The sequence below is a fragment of the Leptodactylus fuscus genome, chromosome 4 (assembly GCF_031893055.1).
Source record: "Leptodactylus fuscus isolate aLepFus1 chromosome 4, aLepFus1.hap2, whole genome shotgun sequence".
Classification (NCBI taxonomy): domain Eukaryota; kingdom Metazoa; phylum Chordata; class Amphibia; order Anura; family Leptodactylidae; genus Leptodactylus; species Leptodactylus fuscus.
This window is the reverse complement of record NC_134268.1, coordinates 207,798,141-207,825,209: the sequence shown is the minus strand read 5'-3', so window position 1 is coordinate 207,825,209 and position 27,069 is coordinate 207,798,141. Positions and strand designations below refer to the sequence as shown.

General features: G+C 44.0%; 1 protein-coding gene across 1 annotated transcript in view; it reads left to right on the top strand.

Moving 5' to 3' along the window:
- LOC142200939 (macrophage mannose receptor 1-like) overlaps nt 1-26,864 on the top strand; it is a 71,677-nt gene extending 44,813 nt beyond the window's left edge. Inside the window, exons 23-30 of the mRNA XM_075271686.1 lie at nt 1,120-1,219; nt 3,776-4,005; nt 5,900-6,065; nt 17,127-17,276; nt 17,601-17,717; nt 21,788-21,973; nt 24,825-24,860; nt 26,625-26,864. Of these exons, the coding sequence (XP_075127787.1) occupies nt 1,120-1,219; nt 3,776-4,005; nt 5,900-6,065; nt 17,127-17,276; nt 17,601-17,717; nt 21,788-21,973; nt 24,825-24,860; nt 26,625-26,833 (1,194 nt within the window). The 3' untranslated portion in view covers nt 26,834-26,864. The remainder of the gene's footprint in view (nt 1-1,119; nt 1,220-3,775; nt 4,006-5,899; nt 6,066-17,126; nt 17,277-17,600; nt 17,718-21,787; nt 21,974-24,824; nt 24,861-26,624) is intronic.
- Nucleotides 26,865-27,069: the final 205 nt, after the last annotated feature.

The window sequence follows — 27,069 nt, the reverse complement described above, 5'->3', positions numbered from 1 at the left end:
TATAATTGTAACAGAAGTTCCGTGGAGGAAAACTCCACACATTTTCTGTCTAAAGTGCTGCGTTTCGGTCATGTTTTTTTTCCCGCAGCGCTTTTTTGCTGTGGGACGTCCCGTGGGGCCTTAGCCTTAAAGGGGTTGTCCCATCACAAGGATCCTATCTATACTGCTTGTTAACGTGGATGTAAGGCTTTTCCTAAATACACTGCTTCAGCAAAACTGCTTTGTTTGTCCACTATCTTACTTTATTCAATTCTTTGTGGCCACAGCCCTGACCTAGCTGCTCATGAGTCAAGTGATGTATCTGCTGCACTCAGGGGGGAGGGAGGAGGGGCTAAGTGCACGGGAGCGAGCCTGTGTATCTAGCTATTTCTGTGTCTACACCACGTGACCTAGGTCCTGCACTCAGATAGAGGAGAGGAGCTGCTTTCATTTCTTCTGTTCTCCCAGTTATCAGGCTAGCTAATTCAATTGTGTTCATTATGGCAGAGACATGCAGTCTCTGTATGTAACACAGAATGGAGTTACTGCTGCCTGTACTTCATAGTCCAATATGGGTTGGCGGAGCTACATGCAAATTTGGGGGTGGAGCTAAAAGGCAGGTTGCATGTGAAACCCTGCCCACCAAATGATGCAAGAAACCAGGAAGAAAGAAGATTTTACAGCAGTGAAGACTGATGAGTATGTGAGGTGGGAATACCCCTTTAAGGTTTTTTTTCCCATAATATAATCATATTTAAATTTTTACAAAATTAAGAGTAATTTTTTTTTCGAATCTAAATTAAAAAATTTGCAGTTTTAATTATTTTCTCTAACCATTTTAGTGGTGACATCTTTTGTCTTGATCGGTTGCCAATGGATATGACCATGAATGCTGGAACTTTCTATAGCCAGGGATGTGTAGCAACATAACAGGCATACTCCCCTTACCTCACCTCTCCTGGACATCCTCATGGTGTCTGGTGGTCACTCAGTGTCCTCTTCTGGCTTGTGGGTTGAATCTGGTTCAGTCCAGTCAGTTCACTCATCCCTAGCTCTTACTTTGCAGCATGTTTCCACTCCTGCCTAAGACCTGCTGCACATGAAAATCTGTCATTTTTCTAATGTCTTCCATTTAAACAGGCTTGTGTGGCTTTGCAACGTGGGGCTATACTGAGCGCTGGTACCTGGATTGTGCAGGATTGTCATCTGGAGAGAGGATACATCTGCCAGAGATATAAGGGTAAGATCAGTTATGGCGGAGACGTTTCTTTTATCTGGGGCTCTAATCGGGGAGACTTTCCTCCATAGTCAGAGATCAGCAGTGAGGTTTTCTATCAGAGAGACGTCATCTATTAGGGCAGGTCACACTGGGGAACACAATACAAGTACACTGGAGGTTTTGCAGGTTTCTTAGCAAAATTTTACATACGCTTAACAATCAACTTCATAGCACCTACCTCAGTGCTGCCCCATGTGGCCATACCCTCATGGAACCCTTTAAGGCTGAGTTCACACTGAGTTTTTTGGTCAGGAATTTTGTCAGGAATCCACTTCAATATACTGTAAGCCTCCAAAAAGCGCCTCCCAATAGAGGCTTTTTTTGTAGGCTGATTTTGAGGGTTCATACAGGGTTCATACAGGGTTCTTACAGGGTTTTTTGGTTCGGAAGGCCGCCTCAGGTTCCGGACCAAAACATGGGTAGCCATAACTGAATGCCAGTTCCACTGCACTGGCATCCAATCATGAACTCTGCTCCGGATTAGGCCCATTGAATGGACCTAGTCTGGAGGAGGGAGTGTCTTCAGGCCAAATTGCGAAGCAAAATGGCCTGAAGAATGAGCATCTCGCTTCTTTTACCAGGAGCCAGAACAAACGGCTCCCGGAAAAAAGAACTGACCGGCTCCCATTGAAATTATTGGGAGACGTCTTTTTAGTCAGGATTTTGAGGCGGATACGGCCTCAAAATCCTAACCAAAAAAAACCCTGTGTGACTTTACCCTGAGGCGGATTCCTGACCAGATTCCTGACCAAAAAACTCAGTATGAACTCAGCCTTATCAAGGCAAAATTACCGATGAGGGTACAGGACTGTCTCATAGATTCTTCCATACTTGTTGGCTTTGGTAAGTTGGAGCTGTACAAAACAGGTCACACATCTTAGATAGATTTTTTTCCACATTTTACATTTATGTGCTTAAGCCTGATGTCACACTGAAGAAATCCAGCAGAAAAAATGCTGCATGTTAGGGTTCATTCACATGGAGGATTTTGGTGAGGAAAAAATCCACTTCAGGATCGGGAAATTTTTTTTTTCCTCCAGCACAGTGCATGGACTTTGAAAAAAACACTAGCGTTTTTTCCACATAGTTTTTGCCAATTCCATGTGGATTTTCCACCTCCCATTGACTGCGTTGGTTTTTGCAGGTGGAATCTGCCTAAGGCTGCCCACGTGCCAGAAACGCTGCGATTTGGCTGCGGCATAAAAGTCGCGGCGTTATACAGTACTTGCAAAGTGGATGGGATTCATGTGAATCCTATGCCCACTTTGCGGAAAAAATTGCAGCACGGACACACTGCGATTTCAAAAACCACCACTGTTTTGAAAATCGCAGCATGTCAATTATATCTACGGAAAAGCCAGCGGCATTCCCATAGATATAATTGTAACAAAGTCAGCGGAGGAAAACTCAGTGAACTTTCTGTTAAAAGCGCTGCGGGAAGAACTGCGATGCGTTCACGCCATGGTTGTTCCCACAGCACTTTAGTGCGGTGGTTCCGGCCGGTGGGGCTTTAGCCTAAAGAAAGCTTTTTTTCCGCTAGAAAAAAAAAAAAAAACTAGCAGAACCCATAGAACTTTATGAGGAGGAGATTCCACGTGGATTCTGACATGGATTCAGCGCCAAAATCCTAGCCAAAAACCTGTGTGAATGGACCCTTATAGTCCCAGCAAAGCCAGTGAAATTTTGTAAAACCCAGCATGTTAATTCTATCTGTAGATACGTTGCATTTTCTCCTTAAGGTGTATAATGTAAGTCTAAGGGCAGTTTCACACACTGAATTTTCTGAGCCAAAACCAGAAAGGATTTCAATAGGCATGTTAAATACAGAGGAAGATCTTACATTTCTCCTTCCTGTGGTCTCCACCTTTGGACTTTGAAAATTAAAGAGGACCTGTCATGTCCTCGGGCACATGCAGTTTTATATACCACTAGAAAGTCATTATGTGCCCCAGTACCGATAGTTATTCACTGTCAGACGGGCGTTTCTGACAGTCTAGATGGGAACGCCCCTCCTGACAGTACTGTCAATAGCGCTATACTATTAGAGGGGGCGTTCCTTACCGCACAGCCATGATGCTGAGCTGTGAAGAACGCCCTAACCCCCAGTACTAGTCTATGGACAGTCAGAAGGGTTGAGGTTCCTTACTGCTCAGCATCATGGCTGGTGGTAAGGAATGCTCCCTCACAGTATAGAGCTACGGACAGTGCTGCCAGGAGGGGCGTTCCCAGCTAGACTGTCAGAAACGCCCTTCAGATAGTGAAGAGCTAACAGTAAATGCACCAATATCTCTTCTCTCGGGGGATATAACGGCAAAGCCAACAGTGTGATGAATTCAGCGTACTGTCAGGCTTTCTAGCGATATATAAAACCGCATGTGCCCGAGGACATCAAACATCCTCTTTAAATCAAAAGTGACCTTTATTAAAAATTACCAAAAATGAAACTCCCCTCCAGGTAATAGTCTGTCGTCTTCCACTACATGTACAGTAACTCTTTTATCTTCATTTCTTCTTTAGATCCAGGTCTACCTGTTAACCCCACCAGTCCCTCAGACTACTATAAATATGGAGACGCCACCTACAAGTTTGTTACAACCAAAAGGACCTGGGATGAGGCCCGTCAGGAGTGTCTGAAGGGTAATTCACAGCTAGCCAGCATCTTGGACGAGTACACCACATCTTTCCTAAAACTGCACCTGGCTAAATATAAGGAGCCATTTTGGATTGGCCTGTATAGTAGGAACGAGGTGGGGATATTTATTATTACTAATTATTTGCTATGGGATAGAAATGTGGAGATGTGTAAACAAGTAAGATGCCGCAACGTTAAAGTCTCCAGACCATACATAAGTACAATAATATAACAAGTGATGGTTCTCGCTCTGGATGACTCAGGACATCCAACCGCAAGGCTCATACATACAGTTATCTCATAGTGATGAGTCCCTTGTAGTTTTATTCGTGGCTATTATACAGTACAAGCTGCCCACTAGAGAGGTTTACCAGCAAACCCACAAAAATTTAAAAATGGCTTATAATATAACTAAAGAAGAATAGGAATAGCCGTACTGAGTCCTCATCACTCCCATGCTTTTGCACTGACTGCAGTGGTGTCTTGCCAGTGACTGACTACAGGGGTTACATGTCTGTGACGGGACATCATCATTAAAGTCCAGGATATGGAGACTGGTGGGTTGTCCAGAAAGCAGTTAAACAGGAGCAGCGCAGGATCACTAAAGTGAATATTACTTATTTTATGCCATTTTTAGCAGTTTTTTTGGTGGCTTGGTGAGTAAGGGAATTCGGCCTTTAAATGCATAGGCGGCAGTCGGGTTTCACTTGTCTTGTTTACATGTAGTAAGTGCGTCATTTTTTTGTTACTTTGTTTGTCATGGTTTATTTGTGTCATCATGTAAAAAAAATTTTTTAATTTAATTATTTCATTAACCCCTTCCCGACATGCGCCGTAATAGTATGCCACATGTCGGGTCTGTAACTATGGCGACCGCCCGGAAGCCGGGCGGCCGCCATAGCCGACAGGTGTTTACTGCTTTAAGCAGTAAGCACCATTAACCCCTCCAGTGCCACAGTCAAAGGCCATTTTCCCGCCGGCGCATGGACGCCGCCATTTTGCAGCATGCTCCAGGGCCGACGTCACATTGGCATGACAGCCGGGAGCCTTTACAAGGCTCCCAGGCTTGTCTGCAAATTCTCTCTTTTGCTGGCGGTAAACGCTGTAGCGGGAAAAATAGTCAGAAGTGCCAAACCGCCGTTTTTTCACTGTTTTGATTCTGATAAAAATTTGAATAAAAAATGATCAAAGCAATAACATTTCCCGAAAATAGTAGTACTAAAACGTACACCCAGTCCCGCAAAAAAAGACGCCCTATGCATCCCCGTACACTGACGTATAAAAAAGTTACGTATGTCGGAATATGGCGACTTATAGAAAAAAAAAATTTCAACACAGTTTTGGATTTTTTTTAAGGGGTCAAAATGTAAATAAAACCATATAAATTTGGTATCCCTGGAACCGTACCGAAACACAGAATACAGGGGACATGTCCTATTGGCTGCAAAGTGAATGCCGTAAAACCAAATCTCGTAAGAAAGTCGCAGAAATGCATTTTTTCTTCAAATCCACCCCATTCTGAATTTTTTTCCTGCTTCCCAGTATGTTATATAGAATAATTAATGGTGGTATCATGAAGAAAAATTTGTCCCGCAAAAATTAAGACCTCATATGGCTCTGGGAGCGGAGAAATAAAAAAGTTATGGGGTTTAGAAGGAGGGGAGTCAAAAACGAAAATAAAAAAATGCCATCGGCGGGAAAGGGTTAAAAGTTATGTTTTAATAACATGCTTCTAAGTTCTGGTTGCTGAATTACGTGTTTGTGGTGCATTCATTCTTTCATTCAGCTAAGGCACAGATCCGGTGTCATAAGGCGACAGAACAGATCCCATAGAATAGTCAGTAGTCTGTCCTGGCATCGACTTCCCTCTGGCTTGTGTGCAATACACTGGTGGAAACTGATGCTGAATAAATGTGATCAGGCCCTACAGTAATTTGTATTTTAGGATATTTTTACACATTTGCACCCATTTGTAATGTTTTTGATGTTTACAACTATAATTCTTTCAGACTGGAAATACATACAAGTGGGTTGATAACTGGAGAGTTCGATACACTAAATGGGCCGCTGAGGAGCCAAGAATGGACAAGTCCTGTGTATATGTGGATACGGATGGAAAATGGAAGACGTCATCTTGTAATGAGAGTTATTCCTCCATCTGCAAACATACAAGTGGTAAGATGATCACAGGAATCCTGTATCTAAATGACGTGTATTATTTCAATGTTCGATCTACTACAGGTCACAAATTCTGACCTGATCATATTCATACAGGTTGGAACCATATATTTTAAGGTCACTGCGGCCACCACTAGTAGTACGTAATAGGTTTTCCCATTTAAGCCATTTATGGCATATCCTAGAAACATAAAGTTATATGGCACAAAAGTTTGTAATGGAGGAGATTGTAACATGGAAAAAGTTTTAGTTTTACTAGAATAAATGGCCCAAACAATGGAAACTACAGGTCAATATAAGATAATGCATGTGGGGAAAATTATCGTATTGGCAGAACAGTGCTAATACAAACTTCAGAAGAAAATTATCTGGCGTCCTGATATCAGAAAAACTTAATGCATATAGCTGCCAAACAGCAGAGAAAGTAAGATTCCTGGCTGTATAGTTAGAGATATAACCAGTAGGAGGAAAGAATTTCCACATCTAGACTACTGTGGCCAGATCTGGAGACATCACATACAAAGAATCATAAATATGTGTTAAGTAATATAGATGTGTAAGCTGAGACTTCAGAAGAAAAGGATTTAGGGGTCCTGACATCAGACAGCTTCACAATGAGTCAACAGTGCAGCCAAATGGCAGTGGAAGTAAGAACAGTGGCATGCAAAAGTTTGGACACCCCTGGTCAAAATGACTGTTATTGTGAATAGTTAAGCAAGTTGAAGATAAAATGATCTTCAAAAGGCATAACATTAAAGATGACACATTCCCAATGTGTTTTTGTTTTTTTTTTTCAAAAAAAAAAATAAAAATCATTTTTCATATTTTACATTTTCAAAATAACAAAAAATGAAAATGGCCCATAGGAAAAGTTTGGGCACCCTGCATGGTTAGTACCTAGTAGCAACCCCTTTGGCAACCATCACAGCTTATATAAGCTTTTTTATAGCCGGCCAAGAGTCTTTCAATTCTTATTTGAGTGACTTTTATCCATTCTTCTTTGGAAAAGTCTTCCAGTTCTGTGAGATTCCTGGGTCGTCTTGCATGCTCTGCTCTTTTGAGGTCTAGCCACAGATTTTCAATGATCTTCAGATCAGAGGACTGTGTGGGCCATGGTAAAACATTCAGCTTGTGCCTTTTTAGGTAGCCTATGGTGGACTTTGACTTGTACTTAGGAATATTATCCATTTGTAGTAGCCATCCTCCTCCTCTTTCTCTTCCTCCCCCTTCTCTTTCTTTTCCTCCTTCTTCTCTTTTCAATTTCAGTTTGTTTACAGATGGTGTTATGTTTGCTTCAAGAATTTGCTGATATTTCATTGAATCCATTCTTCCCTCTACCCAAGAAACACAACCACAAAGCATGATTGATCCTCCCCATTCTTAATGTTTGGAGAGATGTTCTTTTCCTGAAATTCTGTGCCCTTTTTTAATCTCTAAACACACATTTGATGGCCATTGTAGCCAGAGTTCTACATTATTTTCATCGGTCCACAGAAATTGTTTCCAAAATGCCTCAGGCTTGTTTAGATGTTCTTTAGCAAACATCTGACGCTGAATTTTATGGTGAGGACGCAGGAGAGGTTTTCTTTTGATGACTCTTCCATGAAGGCCCTATTTGTGCAGGTGTCTCGGCACAACAGAACAATGTAGTACAACTCTAGAGTCTGCTAAATCTCCCTGAACGTCTTTTGCAGTCAAGTGGGGGTTCTGATTCGCAACTCTGGCAATCCTACAAGCAGCAATCTATTAAATTTTTCTTGTTCTTCCAGACCTTATCTTGACCTTCGCTGTTCCTGTAGCTGCCATTTTTTAATTACATTTGGAACTGAGGAAAGAGCAACTTGAAAACCCTTTGCTATCTTCTCATAGACTTCTCTTTGTGGCCTCCACCATCTTCATTTTCAGGATGTTAGGCAGCTGCTTAGAAGAACCCATGGCTGTTGTTTTTGGCACAAGGTTAGAGGAGGCTGGGGATTTATAAAGCTGTAAAATTTGCATCACTTGTCCTTTCCTAACAATATTAGTGAACAAACCATAACCATAACTGGCTAATGAAGGTCTGAGACATTGGTCAAAGTTATCCGAGTTCACAAATCTACAAGGGTTCCCAAATTTTTGCAAGGTACTCTATTCCTTTTTTCACTCTAAAATTGCACTCAAACATAATAATACACTGATATTGCTTAACATTATAGACCAGTTTGTTTAATATTTAAATTTATGCCTTTTGAAGATCATTTAATCTTTAATCTGCTTAACTATTCACAATAACAGTCCAGGGGTGTCCAAACTTTTGCATGCCACTGTAGTCTGCTCAGTTGTCTAGCTAGAGGTATAACCAGTTAGATGTTCAGCTGTATAGTTAAAGGTCTACACAGTAGGATGTTGGGCTGTATAGTCAGAGGTAAAACCAGTAGGAAGAGAGAGATGATTGCTATATTGTGAGTGCCTACAAAAAGACGGAGATAACATGGTACGGGTACAAAGGTGGAGGACCTGAAGCATAAAACAGATCGAGAGAGGCTTAAAGAACTTGGAAGCTATAATTAAGTAGACAAAAAGTAGAAAAATAGTTTCTGCTCACCTTTATTTGAAAACATGGTGTTCGGGGTACACGGCTAGCACTTCACTCCTTTAGTGCTGTTCAATATAATTCCATGTAGAAAAAGCAGGTAGTCCGGCAACTCTCCGATTATAATAAAATTTACCTTTTAATGAAAATCATAAAATTGACCAAAACATGAAAAATATAAATGAAAAAACAAAGGAAAAGGAAAAAAAAATCTAAAAAAACACTGACGCGTTTTAGAATAGCATGGTTGGTAATAAAATGAATCAAAGAACATGGAGCAAATTTTAAATTAGTTGGAGGGAAATATTGGAAGCAATGCAGGAAATACTATTTCATTGAAAGAGAAGTTGAAGCTAAGAACAAATTTCTACCAAATGAGGTTGAAAAATCTTCATAAATGACTAACGCTAGATTCACATGGTTCACATTAGTGTTTGTTTATATATATATATATATATATATATATATATATATATATATATATATATATATATATATATTAGAGATGAGCGAACACTAAAATGTTCGAGGTTCGAAATTCGATTCGAACAGCCGCTCAATGTTCGTGTGTTCGAATGGGTTTCGAACCCCATTATAGTCTATGGGGAACGGATACTCGTTAAGGGGGAAACCCAAATCCGTGTCTGGAGGGTCACCAAGTCCACTATGACACCCCAGGAAATGATCCCAACACCTCTGGAATGACACTGGGACAGCAGGGGAAGCATGTCTGGGGGCATCTAACACACCAAAGACCCTCTATTACCCCAACATCACAGCCTAACAACTACACACTTTACACACTCAATACCACCTCTCTGACAGTAGGAAAACACCTTGAAACATGTGTATTTGGCACTTGCAGTGAGGAGAGCTTGTCACCAGCAGTGAATTTGGCCCTTGTAGTAAGTTGAGGTTGGCACCAACATTTGTTTTGAAAATCAGGGTGGAGGGAGCCTCTAACCAGCAGAGTTTGGGCAAATTCATGGTGGAGGGAGCCTCTAAACACCCCAGTTTGGGCAAATTCATGGTGGAGGGAGCCTCTAAAAACCCCAGTTTGGACCAATTCATGGTGGAGGGAGCCTCTAAAAACCCCAGTTTGGACCAATTCATGGTGGAGGGAGCCTCTAAACAGCCCAGTGTGGGCAAATTCATGGTGGAGGGAGCCTCTAAAAAACCCAGTTTGGACCAATTCATGGTGGAGGGAGCCTCTAACCAGCCCAGTTTGGGCAAATTCATGGTGGAGGGAGCCTCTAAAAAACCCAGGTTGGACCAATTCATGGTGGAGGGAGCCTCTAACCAGCCCAGTTTGGGCAAATTCATGGTGGAGGGAGCCTCTAAAAAACCCAGTTTGGACCAATTCATGGTGGAGGGAGCCTCTAACCAGCCCAGTTTGGGCAAATTCATGGTGGAGGGAGCCTCTAAACAGCCCAGTTTGGGCAAATTCATGGTGGAGGGAGCCTCTAAACAGCCCAGTTTGGGCAAATTCATGGTGGAGGGAGCCTCTAACCAGCCCAGTTTGGACCAATTAATGGTGGAGGGAGCCTCTAACCAGCCCAGTTTGGGCAAATTCATGGTGGAGGGAGCCTCTAAACAGCCCAGTTTGGACCAATTCATGGTGGAGGGAGCCTCTAAAAAACCCAGTTTGGACCAATTCATGGTGGAGGGAGCCTCTAAACAGCCCAGTTTGGGCAAATTCATGGTGGAGGGAGCCTCTAACCAGCCCAGTTTGGACCAATTCATGGTGGAGGGAGCCTCTAACCAGCCCAGTTTGGGCAAATTCATGGTGGAGGGAGCCTCTAAACAGCCCAGTTTGGACCAATTCATGGTGGAGGGAGCCTCTAAAAAACCCAGTTTGGACCAATTCATGGTGGAGGGAGCCTCTAAACAGCCCAGTTTGGGCAAATTCATGGTGGAGGGAGCCTCTAACCAGCCCAGTTTGGACCAATTAATGGTGGAGGGAGCCTCTAAACAGCCAAGTTTTGGGAAATTCATGGTGGAGGGAGCCTCTAACCAGCCCAGTTTGGACCAATTCATGGTGGAGGGAGCCTCTAAACAGCCCAGTTTGGGCAAATTCATGGTGGAGGGAGCCTCTAAAAAACCCAGTTTGGACCAATTCATGGTGGAGGGAGCCTCTAACCAGCCCAGTTTGGACCAATTAATGGTGGAGGGAGCCTCTAAACAGCCAAGTTTGGACCAATTCATGGTGGAGGGAGCCTCTAAAAACCCCAGTTTGGACCAATTCATGGTGGAGGGAGCCTCTAACCAGCCCAGTTTGGGCAAATTCATGGTGGAGGGAGCCTCTAAACAGCCCAGTTTGGGCAAATTCATGGTGGAGGGAGCCTCTAAACAGCCCAGTTTGGACCAATTAATGGTGGAGGGAGCCGCTAAACAGCCCAGTTTGGACCAATTCATGGTGGAGGGAGCCTCTAAAAACCCCAGTTTGGACCAATTCATGGTGGAGGGAGCCTCTAAAAAACCCAGTTTGGACCAATTCATGGTGGAGGGAGCCTCTAACCAGCCCAGTTTGGACCAATTAATGGTGGAGGGAGCCTCTAAACAGCCCAGTTTCGGCAAATTCATGGTGGAGGGAGCCTCTAAACAGCCCAGTTTGGGCAAATTCATGGTGGAGGGAGCCTCTAAAAACCCCAGTTTGGACCAATTCATGGTGGAGGGAGTCTCTAAAAACCCCAGTTTGGACCAATTCATGGTGGAGGGAGCCTCTAAAAAACCCAGTTTGGACCAATTCATGGTGGAGGGAGCCTCTAAACAGCCCAGTTTGGGCAAATTCATGGTGGAGGGAGCCTCTAAAAACCCCAGTTTGGACCAATTCATGGTGGAGGGAGCCTCTAAAAACCCCAGTTTGGACCAATTCATGGTGGAGGGAGCCTCTAAAAACCCCAGTTTGGACCAATTCATGGTGGAGGGAGCCTCTAAAAACCCCAGTTTGGACCAATTCATGGTGGAGGGAGCCTCTAAAAAACCCAGTTTGGACCAATTCATGGTGGAGGGAGCCTCTAACCAGCCCAGTTTGGACCAATTCATGGTGGAGGGAGCCTCTAAAAACCCCAGTTTGGACCAATTCATGGTGGAGGGAGCCTCTAAACAGCCCAGTTTGGACCAATTCATGGTGGAGGGAGCCTCTAAAAACCCCAGTTTGGACCAATTCATGGTGGAGGGAGCCTCTAAAAACCCCAATTTGGACCAATTCATGGTGGAGGGAGCCTCTAAACAGCCCAGTTTTGGCAAATTCATGGTGGAGGGAGCCTCTAAAAACCCCAGTTTGGACCAATTCATGGTGGAGGGAGCCTCTAACCAGCCCAGTTTGGGCAAATTCATGGTGGAGGGAGCCTCTAACCAGCAGAGTTGTGGGAAAGCAGGGTGGAGGGAGCCTCTAACCAGCAGAGTTGGTGGAAATCAGGGTGGAGGGAGCCTCTAACCAGCAGAGTTGGGGGAAATCATGTTGGAGGGAGCCTAGTATTAGCAGAATTGTGCAACGCTTATGGTGGATGAGTATGAGGATGCGGAGGAATTGGAGAGGTTGAGTACAGACATGGAGTTTCATGTTGGAGTGCTTTACACAGGTGGGCACAAAAATGAAGGCTCTATCCAGTGGTGGTTCATTTTTATCAAAGTGAGCCGGTCGGCACTCTCAGCTGACAGACGGGTGCGCTTGTCAGTGATGATGCCACCGGCTGCACTGAACACCCTCTCAGATAGGACGCTGGCGGCAGGACAGGACAGCACCTCCAAGGCATATAGGGCAAGTTCAAGCCACAGGTCCAACTTCGCACCCAATACGTGTAGGGCGCAGAGGGGTCGGAGAGGACAGGGCTGTGGTCGGAAAGGTATTCCCGCAACATGCGCCTATACTTCTCACGCCTGGTGACACTAGGACCCTCCGTGGCGGCACTTTGGCGAGGGGGTGCCATCAAGGTGTCCCAGACCTTAGACAGTGTGCCCCTCGTTTGTGTGGACCGGTGAGAACTTGGTTGCCTACTGGAGGAACTGCCCTCCCTGCCGCCAACGTCACATGCTGGAAACATCTCCATCATATTCTGCACCAATTGCCTGTGGCAAGCATTGATGCGATTGGCCCTCCCCTCTACCGGAATAAAAGACGAGATGTTGTTTTTATACCGGGGGTCAAGGATAGCAAAGATCCAGTACTGGTTGTCCTCCATGATTTTGACAATACGCTTGTCGGTTGTAAAGCACCCCAACATGAACTCAGCCATGTCTGCCACAGTGTTAGTTGGCATGACTCCTCTGGCCCCACCGGAAAGTTCAATCTCCATTTCCTCCTCATCCTCCATGTCTACCCATCCGCGCTGCAACAATGGGACGATTCGAAGTTGCCCGGAAGCCTCCTGTATCACCATCACATCATTGGACAACTCTTCTTCCTCCTCCTCCTCCTCCTCCTCCTCCTCCATTAAACGCAGTGAAGCGGACAGATGTGTGGACCTACTCTCCAGCTGTGACGGATCGGATGCTATCCCTAACTCCTCTGTGTGATCTGAGTTATCCCTGATGTCAATCAGGGATTCTCTCAGAACACACAAGAGCGGGATTGTAAGGCTCACCATCGCATCCTCAGAGCTCACCCTCCTTGTGGACTCCTCAAAGACCCGTAGGATGTCACAAAGGTCTCTCATCCATGGCCACTCATGGATGTGAAACTGAGGCAGCTGACTTTGTGGCACCCTAGGGTTTTGTAGCTGGTATTCCATCAAAGGTCTCTGCTGCTCAACCACTCTATTCAACATCTGAAACGTTGAGTTCCAGCGTGTGGGGACGTCGCACAAAAGCCGGTGTTGTGGCACATGCAGGCGTTGCTGGAGAGATTTTAAGCTAGCAGCGGCTACTGTCGACTTGCGAAAGTGGGCGCACATGCGCCGCACTTTCACCAGTAGCTCTGGAACATTGGGGTAGCTCTTTAGGAAACGTTGCACCACTAGGTTGAAGACGTGGGCCAGGCATGGAACATGTTGGAGTCCGGCAAGCTCCAGAGCTGCTACCAGGTTCCGGCCGTTATCACAAACGACCATGCCTGGGCCCAGGTGCAGCGGCTCAAACCATATTGCCGTCTCATCGAGGAGGGCATCCCTCACCTCGGAGGCAGTGTGCTGTCTGTCCCCCAAGCTGATCAGCTTCAGCACAGCCTGCTGACGTCTACCAACGCCAGTGCTGCAACGTTTCCAACTCGTAGCTGGGGTCAATCTAACAGCGGAGGAGGAGGCGGTGGCGGAGGAGGAGGCGGTGGCGGAGGAGGAGGCGGTAGAGGAGGAGGAGGAGGGGGGTGTTCTTCTCGTGTCCCTGCCAGGAATGTTAGGCGGGGAGACGAGGTACACCGGGCCAGTTTGGGAAGCAGTCCCAGCCTCAACTACATTCACCCAGTGTGCCGTCAGTGAAATGTAGCGTCCCTGTCCGCATGCACTTGTCCACGCGTCGGTGGTCAAGTGGACCTTTGTGCAAAGCGCGGAACTAAGGGCCCGCCTGATGTTGAGTGACACGTGCTGGTGCAAGGCGGGGACGGCACACCGGGAGAAGTAGTGACGGCTAGGGACGGCATAGCGAGGTGCCGCAGTTGCCATCAGGTCCAGGAAGGCGGGAGTTTCAACAAGCCGGAACGCCAACATCTCCTGGGCCAGCAGTTTAGCGATGTTGGCGTTCAAGGCTTGCGCGTGTGGGTGGTTAGCAGTGTATTTCTGCCGCCGCTCCAATGTCTGAGAGATGGTGGGTTGTTGTAAAGAAACTCCTGATGGTGCCTTTGATGGTGCAGGAGAAGGAGATAAGACAGGACCAGGGGAGGATGAGGTAGAAGTCAACAAAGTGGCGGAGGCAGATGAAGTGGTGTCCTGGCTCGTCCTCTGGAGTGCATCGCCAGCACAGTCAGCAGTGGCAGTGGCAGAGGCAGAGGCAGTGGCAGAGGCAGTGGCAGTGGCGTGAACGGCAGGCGGCCTTTGTCCTGCCGTTGCTGCCTGCCACTGATTCCAGTGCTTGGATTCCAAATGACGGCGCATTGAAGTGGTGGACAGGTTGCTCTTCTCAGAGCCCCTAATCAATTTCGAGAGGCAAATTGTGCAGACAACACTATATCTGTCCTCGGCGCATTCCTTGAAAAAACTCCACACCTTCGAGAAACGTGCCCTCGAGGTGGGAGTTTTTCGGGGCTGGGTACGAACTGGAACATCTTGGGAGATTCCGGGTGTGGCCTGGCTTCGCCTAAGCTGCTGACCTCTGCCTCTGCCTCTAGCTACCCTTTTTGGTGCTGCACCTGCCTCAACATCCACACTACTTTCCCCGCTTGACATCCCCCCTGTCCAGGTCGGGTCAGTGTCCTCATCATCCACCACTTCCTCTTCCAACTCCTGTCTCATCTCCTCCTCCCGCACAATGCGCCGGTCAACTGGATGCCCTGACGGCAACTGCGTCACATCATCGTCGATGAGGGTGGGTTGCTGGTCATCCACCACCAAATCGAACGGAGATGGAGGAGACTCTAGTGTTTGAGCATCTGGACACAGATGCTCCTCTGTTAGGTTCGTGGAATCGTGACGTGGAGAGGCAGGTTGAGGGACAATGAAAGGAGCGGAGAACAGCTCTGGGGAGCAGGGACAGTTTGGGTTATTGTTCTGTAAAGCTTCGGAATTTTGGGAGGAAGGAAGACAAGACTGTTGGGTAATAGGAGGAGAGGAGGCAGAGTCTGACTGGCTGCTGGACAATGTGCTGTAAGCGTTCTCTGACAGCCATTGCAAGACCTGTTCCTGGTTCTCGGGCCTACTAAGGTTTGTACCCTGCAGTTTAGTTAATGTGGCAAGCAACCCTGGCACTGTGGAGTGGCGCAATGCTTGCTGCCCCACAGGAGTAGGCACGGGACGCCCTGTGGCTTCACTGCTACCTTGCTCCCCAGAACCATTCCCCCGACCTCGCCCACGGCCTCGTCCACGTCCCTTTCCGGGAGCCTTGCGCATTTTGAATTCCTAGTTAGAAATTGGCACTGTATACCAGTAGTAAAAATTGTGGGTGCACGTAACCCCAATATATTCTTTGAATTACCAGTCAGAAACTGGCACTATATGGCAGTAGCAAGAAATGAGGGTATTTGTATTCCCAATATATTCTTTGAATTCCCAGTCAGACAATGGCACTGTATACCAGTAGTAAAAATTGTGGGTGCACGTAACCCCAATATATTCTTTGAATTACCAGTCAGAAACTGGCACTATATGGCAGTAGCAAGAAATGAGGGTATTTCTATTCCCAATATATTCTTTGAATTCCCAGTCAGACAATGGCACTGTATACCAGTAGTAAAAATTGTGGGTGCACGTAACCCCAATATATTCTTTGAATTACCAGTCAGAAACTGGCACTATATGGCAGTAGCAAGAAATGAGGGTATTTATAACCCCAATATATTCTTTGAATTCCCAGTCAGACAATGGCACTGTATACCAGTAGTAAAAATTGTGGGTGCACGTAACCCCAATATATTCTTTGAATTCCCAGTCAGACACTGGCACTATATGGCAGTAGCAAGAAATGAGGGTATTTGTATTCCCAATATATTCTTTGAATTCCCAGTCAGACAATGGCACTGTATACCAGTAGTAAAAATTGTGGGTGCACGTAACCCCAATATATTCTTTGAATTACCAGTCAGAAACTGGCACTATATGGCAGTAGCAAGAAATGAGGGTATTTATAACCCCAATATATTCTTTGAATTCCCAGTCAGACAATGGCACTGTATACCAGTAGTAAAAATAGTGGGTGTATATAGCCCCAATTCTATTGCTAGGGGACTTGCAGGGTATTTCTGGGGTGAAGGTGGGGGGGCACACCGTTGGAACGGGTATCGGGGTATATATCGGGTATACGGGAATACACTGACAGTGTATTCCATTCAGGATCCTGGGAAAGCTGGGTTGCGACGATTGAGCCCGTCAGTGCCACGTTACACTGACAAGCTTCTCCCTGGAATTTAGCTCTTACAAGAGCTGTTGGTTGTCTTCTCCTTCCTATCCTAGCCTGTCCCTGCCTACCCAGAATCTAAGCCCTAGCTAGCTGGACGGAAACCTCCGTCCTCGGTGAATTGCAAGCTCAGAATGACGCGAACCTGGGCGGCGCTGTTCTTTTAAATTAGAGGTCACATGTTTTCGGCAGCCAATGGGTTTTGCCTACTTTTCTCAACGTCACCGGTGTCGTAGTTCCTGTCCCACCTACCCTGCGCTGTTATTGGAGCAAAAAAGGCGCCAGGGAAGGTGGGAGGGGAATCGAGTAATGGCGCACTTTACCACGCGGTGTTCGATTCGATTCGAACATGCCGAACAGCCTAATATCCGATCGAACATGAGTTCGATAGAACACTGTTCGCTCATCTCTAATATATATATATATATATATATATATATATATATATCACAATCTGTATACTGTTCATCACCTTTGACATTGTTTTTTCATTTTTTGTGTTAAAGTCATCCTTCCCACTGACCCACCTGAAACACCTGGAATCTGCCCAAATGTAACTTCAAAAGCCTTGGTTTCCTTCCGTGGCCATTGTTATATTTTTGAATCCTCTTCCTCCACTTCATGGTACAAGGCAACCTTACAATGTCTTCAGTATGGTAAGTTTCACAAATAAGTAATAGGAAAAAGTAGAATTTTCCTAGACTTGTAACAAGCGCTGATATTACTAAATATGAATATTTTGATCGATACATTGTAGCTGTAATAACAAACAGTATTTACCTACAAATGAACCAAAAACATTTCCAACCATACAATGAGGCATTCCGAAAGGCAAATTTTTGCAGTGGATATTCGGAAGGTATTGGTCCTGAAAGGGTTAGCTGTAAATGATATTTTATGAAGCATCAGATCATTGACTATGTTGTGTAATACCATGACACAAGACACATATTCACTAATTCACTGTGACAATTTTCTAGGTGCCAGTTTAACTTCAATTGAAGACTCTCCTGAATTAAATTTCCTCCTCCGTCATACTGAGTTACTCAGCAACAAGGAAGAAACATTTTGGATTGGGCTTTACCAGAATGTGGAAGGTATAGTATCTTATAGTATCAGAATATGAGGTTTTCTTCACATGACACAGAAATACGGCTGTCGCATGAAAAAAAACAGTCAGTTACAAAAAAAAAATTTAAAAAATTGCTTCTAAATAGCATACCCCTTCATCAGGTCAGCGCTGAAGACTTATCTTGCTTGTCCATCTATATACGGCTGCATAAGAAGTATATTTTGCAGGGCCAGATATAATTTTTATGTACAATCAACAATATGGAAAAAGGAAAAAACAGCCCACTCACAGTGATCCCGAACGTTGTCAGTAATCTGCACTTGATCCGTTGTTTAAATGGAGAGGAGATTCACGGATTTGCTGAGCCTCATCGGCCTGAGGTGTAAACGTAGAAAAAAAAGAATGAAGCTTCCGGCAGTCGATTCCATCCAGTTTCAAACATAACTTTTAATTTAGGAAAACATCTTCACAAAAATAAAATTAAAACAACAAGTGTGCCCATGATGGATGATAGCGTCTGTGTTATGATTAGCAGGATATATTAAAAATAATAAAAATATAACAAATATCCCGCAGAGCCCACTGGGCTCTGAACCTCAGGACACCGTGGTGAGAACAAGGACCAACAGGTTAATTCCCTGCCGGGCTACTCCACCAACTCACCTCACAGGGCAGCTGCCACTGCAGTACAAAGGAGCCGCTTAGATGAATTATAAAGTCGTGCAGTTACTGCACTGCAAGACTAACACAAACAGCAAACTAAGACCGTGTGCTCCCAGCACCTTACTGGGCCGCACCCACACCACAGCCACCTGCAGTTGTAGTACCACAGGTAGCAGACTGACTAGGTAGGAGATTCCCACAAATCTGACTAGGGAAAGGGGTACCCACAATTTTAAGTTAAAGGGGAGATTCTCCCTACCTGCCTAACTAAGACAGTACTCTGCCAACTAAGGCTTGCACTGACGTGCACAAAATACAATATATACAACAATAATATGAGAGCAGGGAGGAACACCCCCTCCCCTCCTGATAATACTTGTCTATGGCCAAGTACTGAGAGGAGAGGGAGGGGGCGTTCTTCCCCGCTCACACTGTACAGCGCTGTAGGCACTGCTGTGAAGAAGGGCGTCCCTGACTGACTGTCAGGAACGCCCTTCTGACGGTGAAAAGCTACGGTACCGGCACCGATAGCTCTTCACCCAGGGCACAGATCGGGAAAGCCAACAGTGCGCTGAATTCAGCTCACTGTCGGCTTTCTAGCGGTATATAAAACCGCATGTGCCCCAACTCATGAAAGATCCTCTTTAAAGATCCAGAATGCCTCTCTGATATGAAGTTTATGTTCCCAGTCTCCATTTCTAATAGGTTTGGGAACTTTTTCTATCATCCATCATGGGCACACTTTAATTTTTAAGTTTTAATTTTATTATTGTGAAGATGCTTTCCTAAATTAAAAGGTATGTTTTAAACTGGATGGGATCGACTGCTAGAAACTTTTTTCCTTTTTTTTTTCAAATTTTTATGTCTACCATGTTGGGGAATGTCAGATTGTTTTTTTTTTCGCTTTTTATTCAAATTTTTAAGGTTGGCAGAATAGCAAAAAAAATACCCACAGTTTAGTTTCTTTTGATTTTTTTTTTGATTTTTTTTCCCCGCCTTGGTGTTCACAAGATGGGAAAATATTTTTAGCTTGGAGATCGGGCATTTGCGGACACAGAGATACCTTTTCATTTTGATTCTACACCGCCAGCAAAATGGCATCTTAGTGATGTTTTACCGCCATCAGGAGAGTTAATGCCCTGTATAATACAGAATAGACCTTGCTTTTATGGTGCCAGATTGTTTAAAAAAAACACCCTATGTTACAGTATAATAGTCAATGCTTGACCTTGGTTATAAAACAAGCAGCCAGCATTAAAGGGGTTGTCCGAAAAAAGATAATGATTATTCTTAGGATAGCTCAAAAATGTTAAATTGGTGGGGGTCTGACACCTGGATGGTTCATGGTGCTGGAAGCAGACGGCTCTTTTCACTTTGATGAACAAATATATGGCTACATTCAGCTGAATACACTATGGTAGTGAGGTCCCCATTGATAGACACCAAGGATGACACCTCAATCCCCTTTGGATAATGAGTTGTGTCTGGACTAGGGTTGAGCCGATCTTGAGATTTCAGGATTGTTTTTAAAATCATGATTTCCGATCATTTTCCATTTGAACCCGATCCCAATTCCGATCCTAATGCAAGTCAATAGGATTTTTTTTTAATGATTGAAGATCAGATTTTAAAAACCATCCTATTCTCTACACAGCATAGAGTCCAAAAATTGAACGCTTTAATTTTTGGACTCTACACTGTTTAGTGATTTTAAAAAAAATCCCCGGCTACTTTGTCCCCTAGGTGTCCGCTTACCTGCACAGATCCGCTGCATCTCCCTGTTCTTCTCGCTCCTCTTCTGTCTCATTCACATGCCTTCAGAGTGCCGAACGTGCCCCCGCCTCCCTAAGTTAGTGTTAGAGAGGCTGGGAGTAGGCGAGGCTTGTTGTGGCTTAGGAGAGTGTGGGCAAGTACAGGGCAGGGAGACGTGAGTGCATCACTCACGTCTCCCCTCCCAGTACCCTCCCACACTCTCCTAAGCCACAAACCCCACCTTCTCCCAGCACCTCTAACACTAGCCTAGGGAGGCGGGGGCGCGCACGGCACTCTGAAGGCATGTGAATGAGAGAGAAGAGGAGCGAAAGGAACGGAGAGTGGCAGCGGCAGTGGATCTGTGCAGGTAAGGTGAGCGATCGGGATCGGAAATCCATTTCCGATCTTTTTTAGGCGCGATCAGAACCCGATCGTGAAATTTATTCGATCGGGATCCGATCTTTTCCAGTCCCTGATCACTCAACCCTAGTCTGGACCTTTCCCCTGCTCTTGACAATATCTAGTGAGTTTGGACTTTGAGCATTCGGGTCCGCCTGCCACACCCAAGGAATTTAACGGTACAACTGTGGCGTGTCCTCCTAGGCAAATATTATCAGAAAACCATATTCCCTTTGAAGATGGACTTGAAGACAAGCCATCTTTGATATATGTATTCAGAGGCATTTCAGTATACAACTCCAGGATGGCCTCCTGCTGGGATAATGAGGTTAGCACAGGTACAGTATGCTAATTAAGCCAGGCCTGGAGCTTTGATTACAGAGCTGTCATCCCACATTCCTGAGGTCAAACCAGTTTTGCTAAAAGAAACAAATATCACACAGTGTATGAGCGGTCTGCAAAGGTGATAACTTGCCAGGGCAAAATGCATAATTGTAAAATACATAGCTGGGAGTCTAGGAGATAGGTTCCTAGGATCCCTGACAGTGTTCTACACTATGTTTTATAGATAGGTTCCTAGGAGCCCTGACAGTGTTCTACACTATGTATTATAGATAGGTTCCTAGGAGCCCTGACAGTGTTCTACACTATGTATTATAGATAGGTTCCTAGGAGCCCTGACAGTGTTATACACTATGTTTTATAGATAGGTTCCTAGGAGCCCTGACAGTGTTATACACTATGTTTTATAGATAGGTTCCTAGGAGCCCTGACAGTGTTTTACACTATGTATTATAGATAGGTTCCTAGGAGCCCTGACAGTGTTATACACTATGTATTATAGATAGGTTCCTAGGAGCCCTGACAGTGTTCTACACTATGTTTTATAGATAGGTTCCTAGGAGCCCTGACAGTGTTATACACTATGTTTTATAGAGAGGTTACTAGGAGCCCTGACAGTGTTCTACACTATGTATTATAGATAGGTTCCTAGGAGTCCTGACAGTGTTATACACTATGTTTTATAGATGGGTTCCTAGGAGCCCTGACAGTGTTATACACTATGTTTTATAGATGGGTTTCTAGGAGCCTTGACAGTGTTTTACTCTATGTTTTAAGTCAATTAAAAGTGTGGTTTATCCCAAACTTGTTTGACAGTTCAGATACCTGGACAAACACTCAACAAATCTTACCCACCTAGAATTGCATGTTATAACATAGAATATAAAATTATTTCTGAAAATGTCCAGTTTTGAAATTAGAAAATCTTCTTGTTTGTAGGCAATTTACTTTGGTTAGACAACACACCCGTGGACTTTGTGAACTGGAACAATGAGGAACCTATTGAAGATGATGGATCCTTTAGAGATATATCTTCATTGTGTGTGATGATGGATGCGGTAAAAGGAACATGGAGCACTGCAAGTTGTTATAGAGACAGAGGGTACATATGTAAGACCTTAAAAAGTAAGTCATCATAAACCTGCAGCTTTTTCATTTTTTTTTAAATTATTATAAAGTTGCTGAAGTAAAAATAAGCAGAAATCACACCAGATCATAACCATTGTCTGGATCATTGTTATTTTTGGGATATGGGTACAGGTTCCATACTGGAATGGCATAGATTATCCATCTTTTCTTAGCCTATAAAGCTGTGTACAACCTCATTTAAAGGACGTTTCACCACCTTCACAAACTCCAACTCTTTGGATTCTTTAGTGTTGCTCCACTAATCCCAGTACAGTTGTACTTTTTTCTCTAGCCCTCTCCATTCCTCAGCAATCAATGCTGTTATTTTTAGCACCTAATATGTTAATTAGACCCTCTACTGTCAGGAGGGTGGTCCTAGACTATCAGCTCCAGCTAAGGACTGCCCTCCTTACAGTATATTGGGTGCTATAACTAACAGCACCAATTGCTCAGGTATGGTGGGGGCCAGAGAAAAAATACCAACTGCCCTGGCATTAATGGATTAAAATATGCAAAGGGATGGAGATGATAGAAGTCACTTTTATCCCCTTTAACAGATGCATCGCATCAATGTAAGTCAATGATGGGTTTGTGAAAAAAAATCAAAATATAACATCCATCTGTCATCCATTTTTCACAGACCCAAAAACACACAATCTAGAAAACAAAAAAAAAAAATGACCTGCATTATGTAATCTGGTAATGTCGATGACACATAGTTTTGTGTTACTAGGGTTGGGTAATCACTGAATGAATGGCATGACTTCCAGAAATGATGATGATCCCCATAGCGGTAACCTCAGCGCTCATTGAAGAGGACCTTTCACCTACTCTGACAAGTCCATCTCTTTATAACAAATAATAGTCGCTGCTCCACTGATTCTGGCACAAATGAAGTTTTTTCCTCTAGTCCCCACCATTCCTGATCTATCAATACTGTTAGCTGCGGTGCCGGATATGGAATATTTCCAATAGAAAAAAAAAAAAAAAACATGGACCGCACATCCCAACCTTATACATTAATCTTGTGCTTCTCAGCAAAATCTCCAAAACTCAAGACTAGGTTCAGTTAGGTTCAAGGGGTGTGATTCTGAGCTCTGACTATGGCTGCCTCTGATTGGAGCTAACATCTCATAATTATCTGACAAGCCGAAGCACCTGAGATATCCATGGTAGAACTATAAGCATCAGCCACATTCTGAGGAATAAGGAAGCTATCAGACTGTTGCAAGACTTACGCTAGACTTACACTAGGTTCACACTAGCGTTTGTTTCCATTCCAGAATCTGTTTAAATTGGTGGAGTGAAAAGTTCTACACAGAGGATTTTTCTCTCTGCTGATTTCAGTATAAAATTGATGGAAACCGGGAGGAAACCTCACTATAATCTATGGAATCCATGGGTTTCCATGCGGAACTGCTTTTTAAGCAGATAGGGTTTCTCTCTTTCGGATTCCCATGTGGACCCAAAGGATGGAAACCCGAATGTAAGGGTGCCTTCATACGGCGAAGCGCACCACTCATTTAGACACGTATACACGTGTCCGAGCGCAGCGCTTCAAAACAGAGCCCATTGATTTCAATGGGTGCCGATATATGCGCACTACCCATTGAAATCAATTGATGGCTTTTTTACCTATTGATTTCAATGGGTAGCACATGTATATCGGCACCCATTGAAATCAATGGGCTCTGTTTTGAAGTGCTGCGCTTGGACACTTGTATACGTGTCTAAGGGAGCGGCACGCTACGCCGTGTGAAGGCACCCTTGGTGTGAATTTAGCATTACATTGTTTCACTGACTTCTGCACTCAGTCCGACCTGATCTTCACCCACACACAACTTCTTCTGGGGATACAGAATAGCCCCATAGCCGTACCAATGCAGGGAATGGGAAAACTCAGCCATGATGGATTGTACGGAGAATAATGGCCCGTCTACCTGCAACCGCCGCTTTACAGGTACCACATTCATAGACATTAGAGATGAGCAAACACTGTTCGGAACAGCCGTTCCAAACAGCACGCTCCCATAGAAATGAATGGAAGCGGCCGGCACGCGGGGGGTTAAGCGGCCGGCCGCCGGCAAAGTCTGCATGCAAGGTGCTTCCATTCATTTCTATAGGAGCGTGCTGTTCGGATCGGCTGATCCGAACAGTGTTCGCTCATCTCTAATAGACATGTCTCCCAACATTTGAATGTCCGTTTGCAGATATTTTAAGCCTCAACCCTACAAATTCTCCCAGAAACTTGCACTATGGGACACATTTGTATACAGCCTCATCCCCTTTGAGTTATAGTTAGGAAGTAAACCCATAGAGGTGCATAGTATTCATCACATGACGTAATACACAGCGACTGTGTGATGTAAAGATACTGAACAATAATTCAAGACTGGTCGTAAAACAACTATTGCAAAAGTTTTATGCAGGTGAGAAAAAATGCAGCAAAGCAAGAATGCTATCAGGAATGGAAGGGTTAATAGGTTATTTTTGTCAATTAACAAAATTAAGTGAATGAAGAAATGACAAATGAAAATCCCATCAATATTTGGTGTGACCTTTGCCCTTTGCCTTCAGTTCTTCTCGGTACTTGCAGACAGTTTTTGGCAGTACTCGGCAGGGAGGTTGTTCCCTCCTTCTTGGAGAACTGAGCACAGATCTTTGGTGGATGTAGGCTTGCTCCAATCTATCTATCTATCTATCTCTTCATGTAACACTAGACAGACTGGATGATGTTAAGGTCAAGGCTCTGTGTTACTGAAACATAATGAAATTCAAAAATTCATCTGATTTACATATAAAATACACAAAAATCGGATTTCTAACGTGCTGCTTGTTGTGTTTTCAGCTCCACTGCCCACGGCAAAGCCACTAGAGACACCAGGTACAGTATAACTTATCCACCCATATTTTTGATAATGTAAAGGGAAATTATAAGCGGTTTTCTGGGCTTTGGTCGTTTTTTATATTGATAGCTGAGATCAGTTAAAAACAATTTATTGGTTGAGGTTCTAGATTGAAGTTTCTAGATTTTGGACCCAAAACTGATCTTGATGTTGATTACAGATCCTAAGAATAGGAACATAAGTGACAACAGCCCTTTGCTACATGACTGCAAATGCCTCCTGTATAAAAATACATGAAAATGAGGTTCTTGGTTTTCACAATTTGATCAAACTGCATTTAAGCCCATCTGTGAACAAGGTGACCTCTTACAGACGTCTCCCTCCACTAAAATGATTCAGCTCTTATGTCCTTGGCCTCCCAAGATTAAAGGACAAGTATATTTCAGACATATTATGCCTAGCATACACCACAAGCAGCCTCCTCTCTCTGGACCTGTGGCCTCTGAATGAATAGGGGAGTGTAGTTCACCCAAATTATGCTCGAAGAAGGCTTTTAGACTTTGATCAAACTCAGTTTTAGCCCATCTGCCAACACCAAGGCGACCTCAGGATGAGGATAATAAATATGCAAAGCAAATAAATCCCCATAAATACATATAAAGGATATACAAAGTACAGACCAAAATCACTGGAACCAAAATTAGCAGAATGTACCAATAATCACTTATTTTGGTCTGTATATTATATATCCTTTCTATGAATAGACATCTTCCTTCTGAATGGTTCTATACTGTAGTTGGGGATTACTAAATGAATTGGACTTTCTCATCTGTTTAGACAATGACTTGATCTAGGACCTTACGTCTTCTATGTGTGACCTGGATTTATACACGGTCTACCAATAAGTATTTGGATCCTGTGGCAGAATAGAAAAAACACATTCCTTCCTATCCAATAGTTGGTAGACCCCAGCAGATACTTCCTTACAGATGGTATTGAGCGACACAATACTCCCGGATGCCTGGTGACACTCCTGGTGTATGTGAGCCATTGGCTGCATGCGATTTCTCTGGCCAGCACTCGTCGGTCTCTATCTCTCAGTTTCGGAAGTCTGCCGACTCGGGGCACATTCCGACAATCACCATTCACCTTCCACTTCGTAATCACATAGGCCACTGATTTGGGGTAATTCAGTTCACTTGCTCTATCCCTTTAGTATCAACCATTTCTGTGGTACCCCACAATTACCCCTTTCTTGAAATTGGACAACTCTGCACTTCATAGCATCTTGCATGCGACTAATGCCAATGCTGTTTCCTATTTAACCGCGGAAAGCGTGACGTACATCACGACTACAGATATCTTCATTTGCATGGGTGTCCAAATACTTATTGGTGGACAGTGTATTACAAATTGTATGGTGTTTTTTTTTTTTTTTTTTTTTTTTTTTTTTTTGGGGGGGGGGGTGGTGGTTAGCATTTTCGGATTTAAATATTTTCCTCCTGTGTATTGTTTGTTGAATATATATATATATATATATATATGTATATATATATATTGTATTCATATACAGGTTATATCCAGTGTAGATAAACCCAATTCATGTGATTGATGGAGTCATAGCCTAAATATGTAAAATCCTGTAAGTTTACTATGACAGTAGTGACCAGATATCAGAAATAACCCACTACTATAAAATTCTAAGTGATGTATTATTACTGATTCTGTAGAATATTTAATGCCACCTCTGTCTGTAGGATTTGTCACAGTAATGACTTTCTAATCCATATTTGCCGTTACAGAAGAAAGGTCCTCACATGACCTGACCACTGCTGTAGTTCTACTTGTTATTCTTGGCATTGCTGGAGTCACCACTGGAGTCATCTTCATATATAAAAGAAAACCGAACATGTTGCAACCAGAGAATGGTTTGTCCAATAGAATATACATGGACAGCAGCCGTGCAGATACCGCACATGACAAAAGCATCTTGGTGGACAACACTGAGTGACGCGAATATACAGATTTATAATAAAAACCCAACCATGTCTGTACAATAATATCCGGCCTGTAACAAGCTCATGGACCCTCCCCATCTACAAGGGTTACATAAGACTGAATGATCTGAAGGAATACAAATGAATGTAAAATGTTATAGTTGGAATGAACTCGACTGTTCTCCTCTCCATTTATAGAGGATACTTGTAATACAAATACATTAAATATGACATAGATATTATTGTGTAA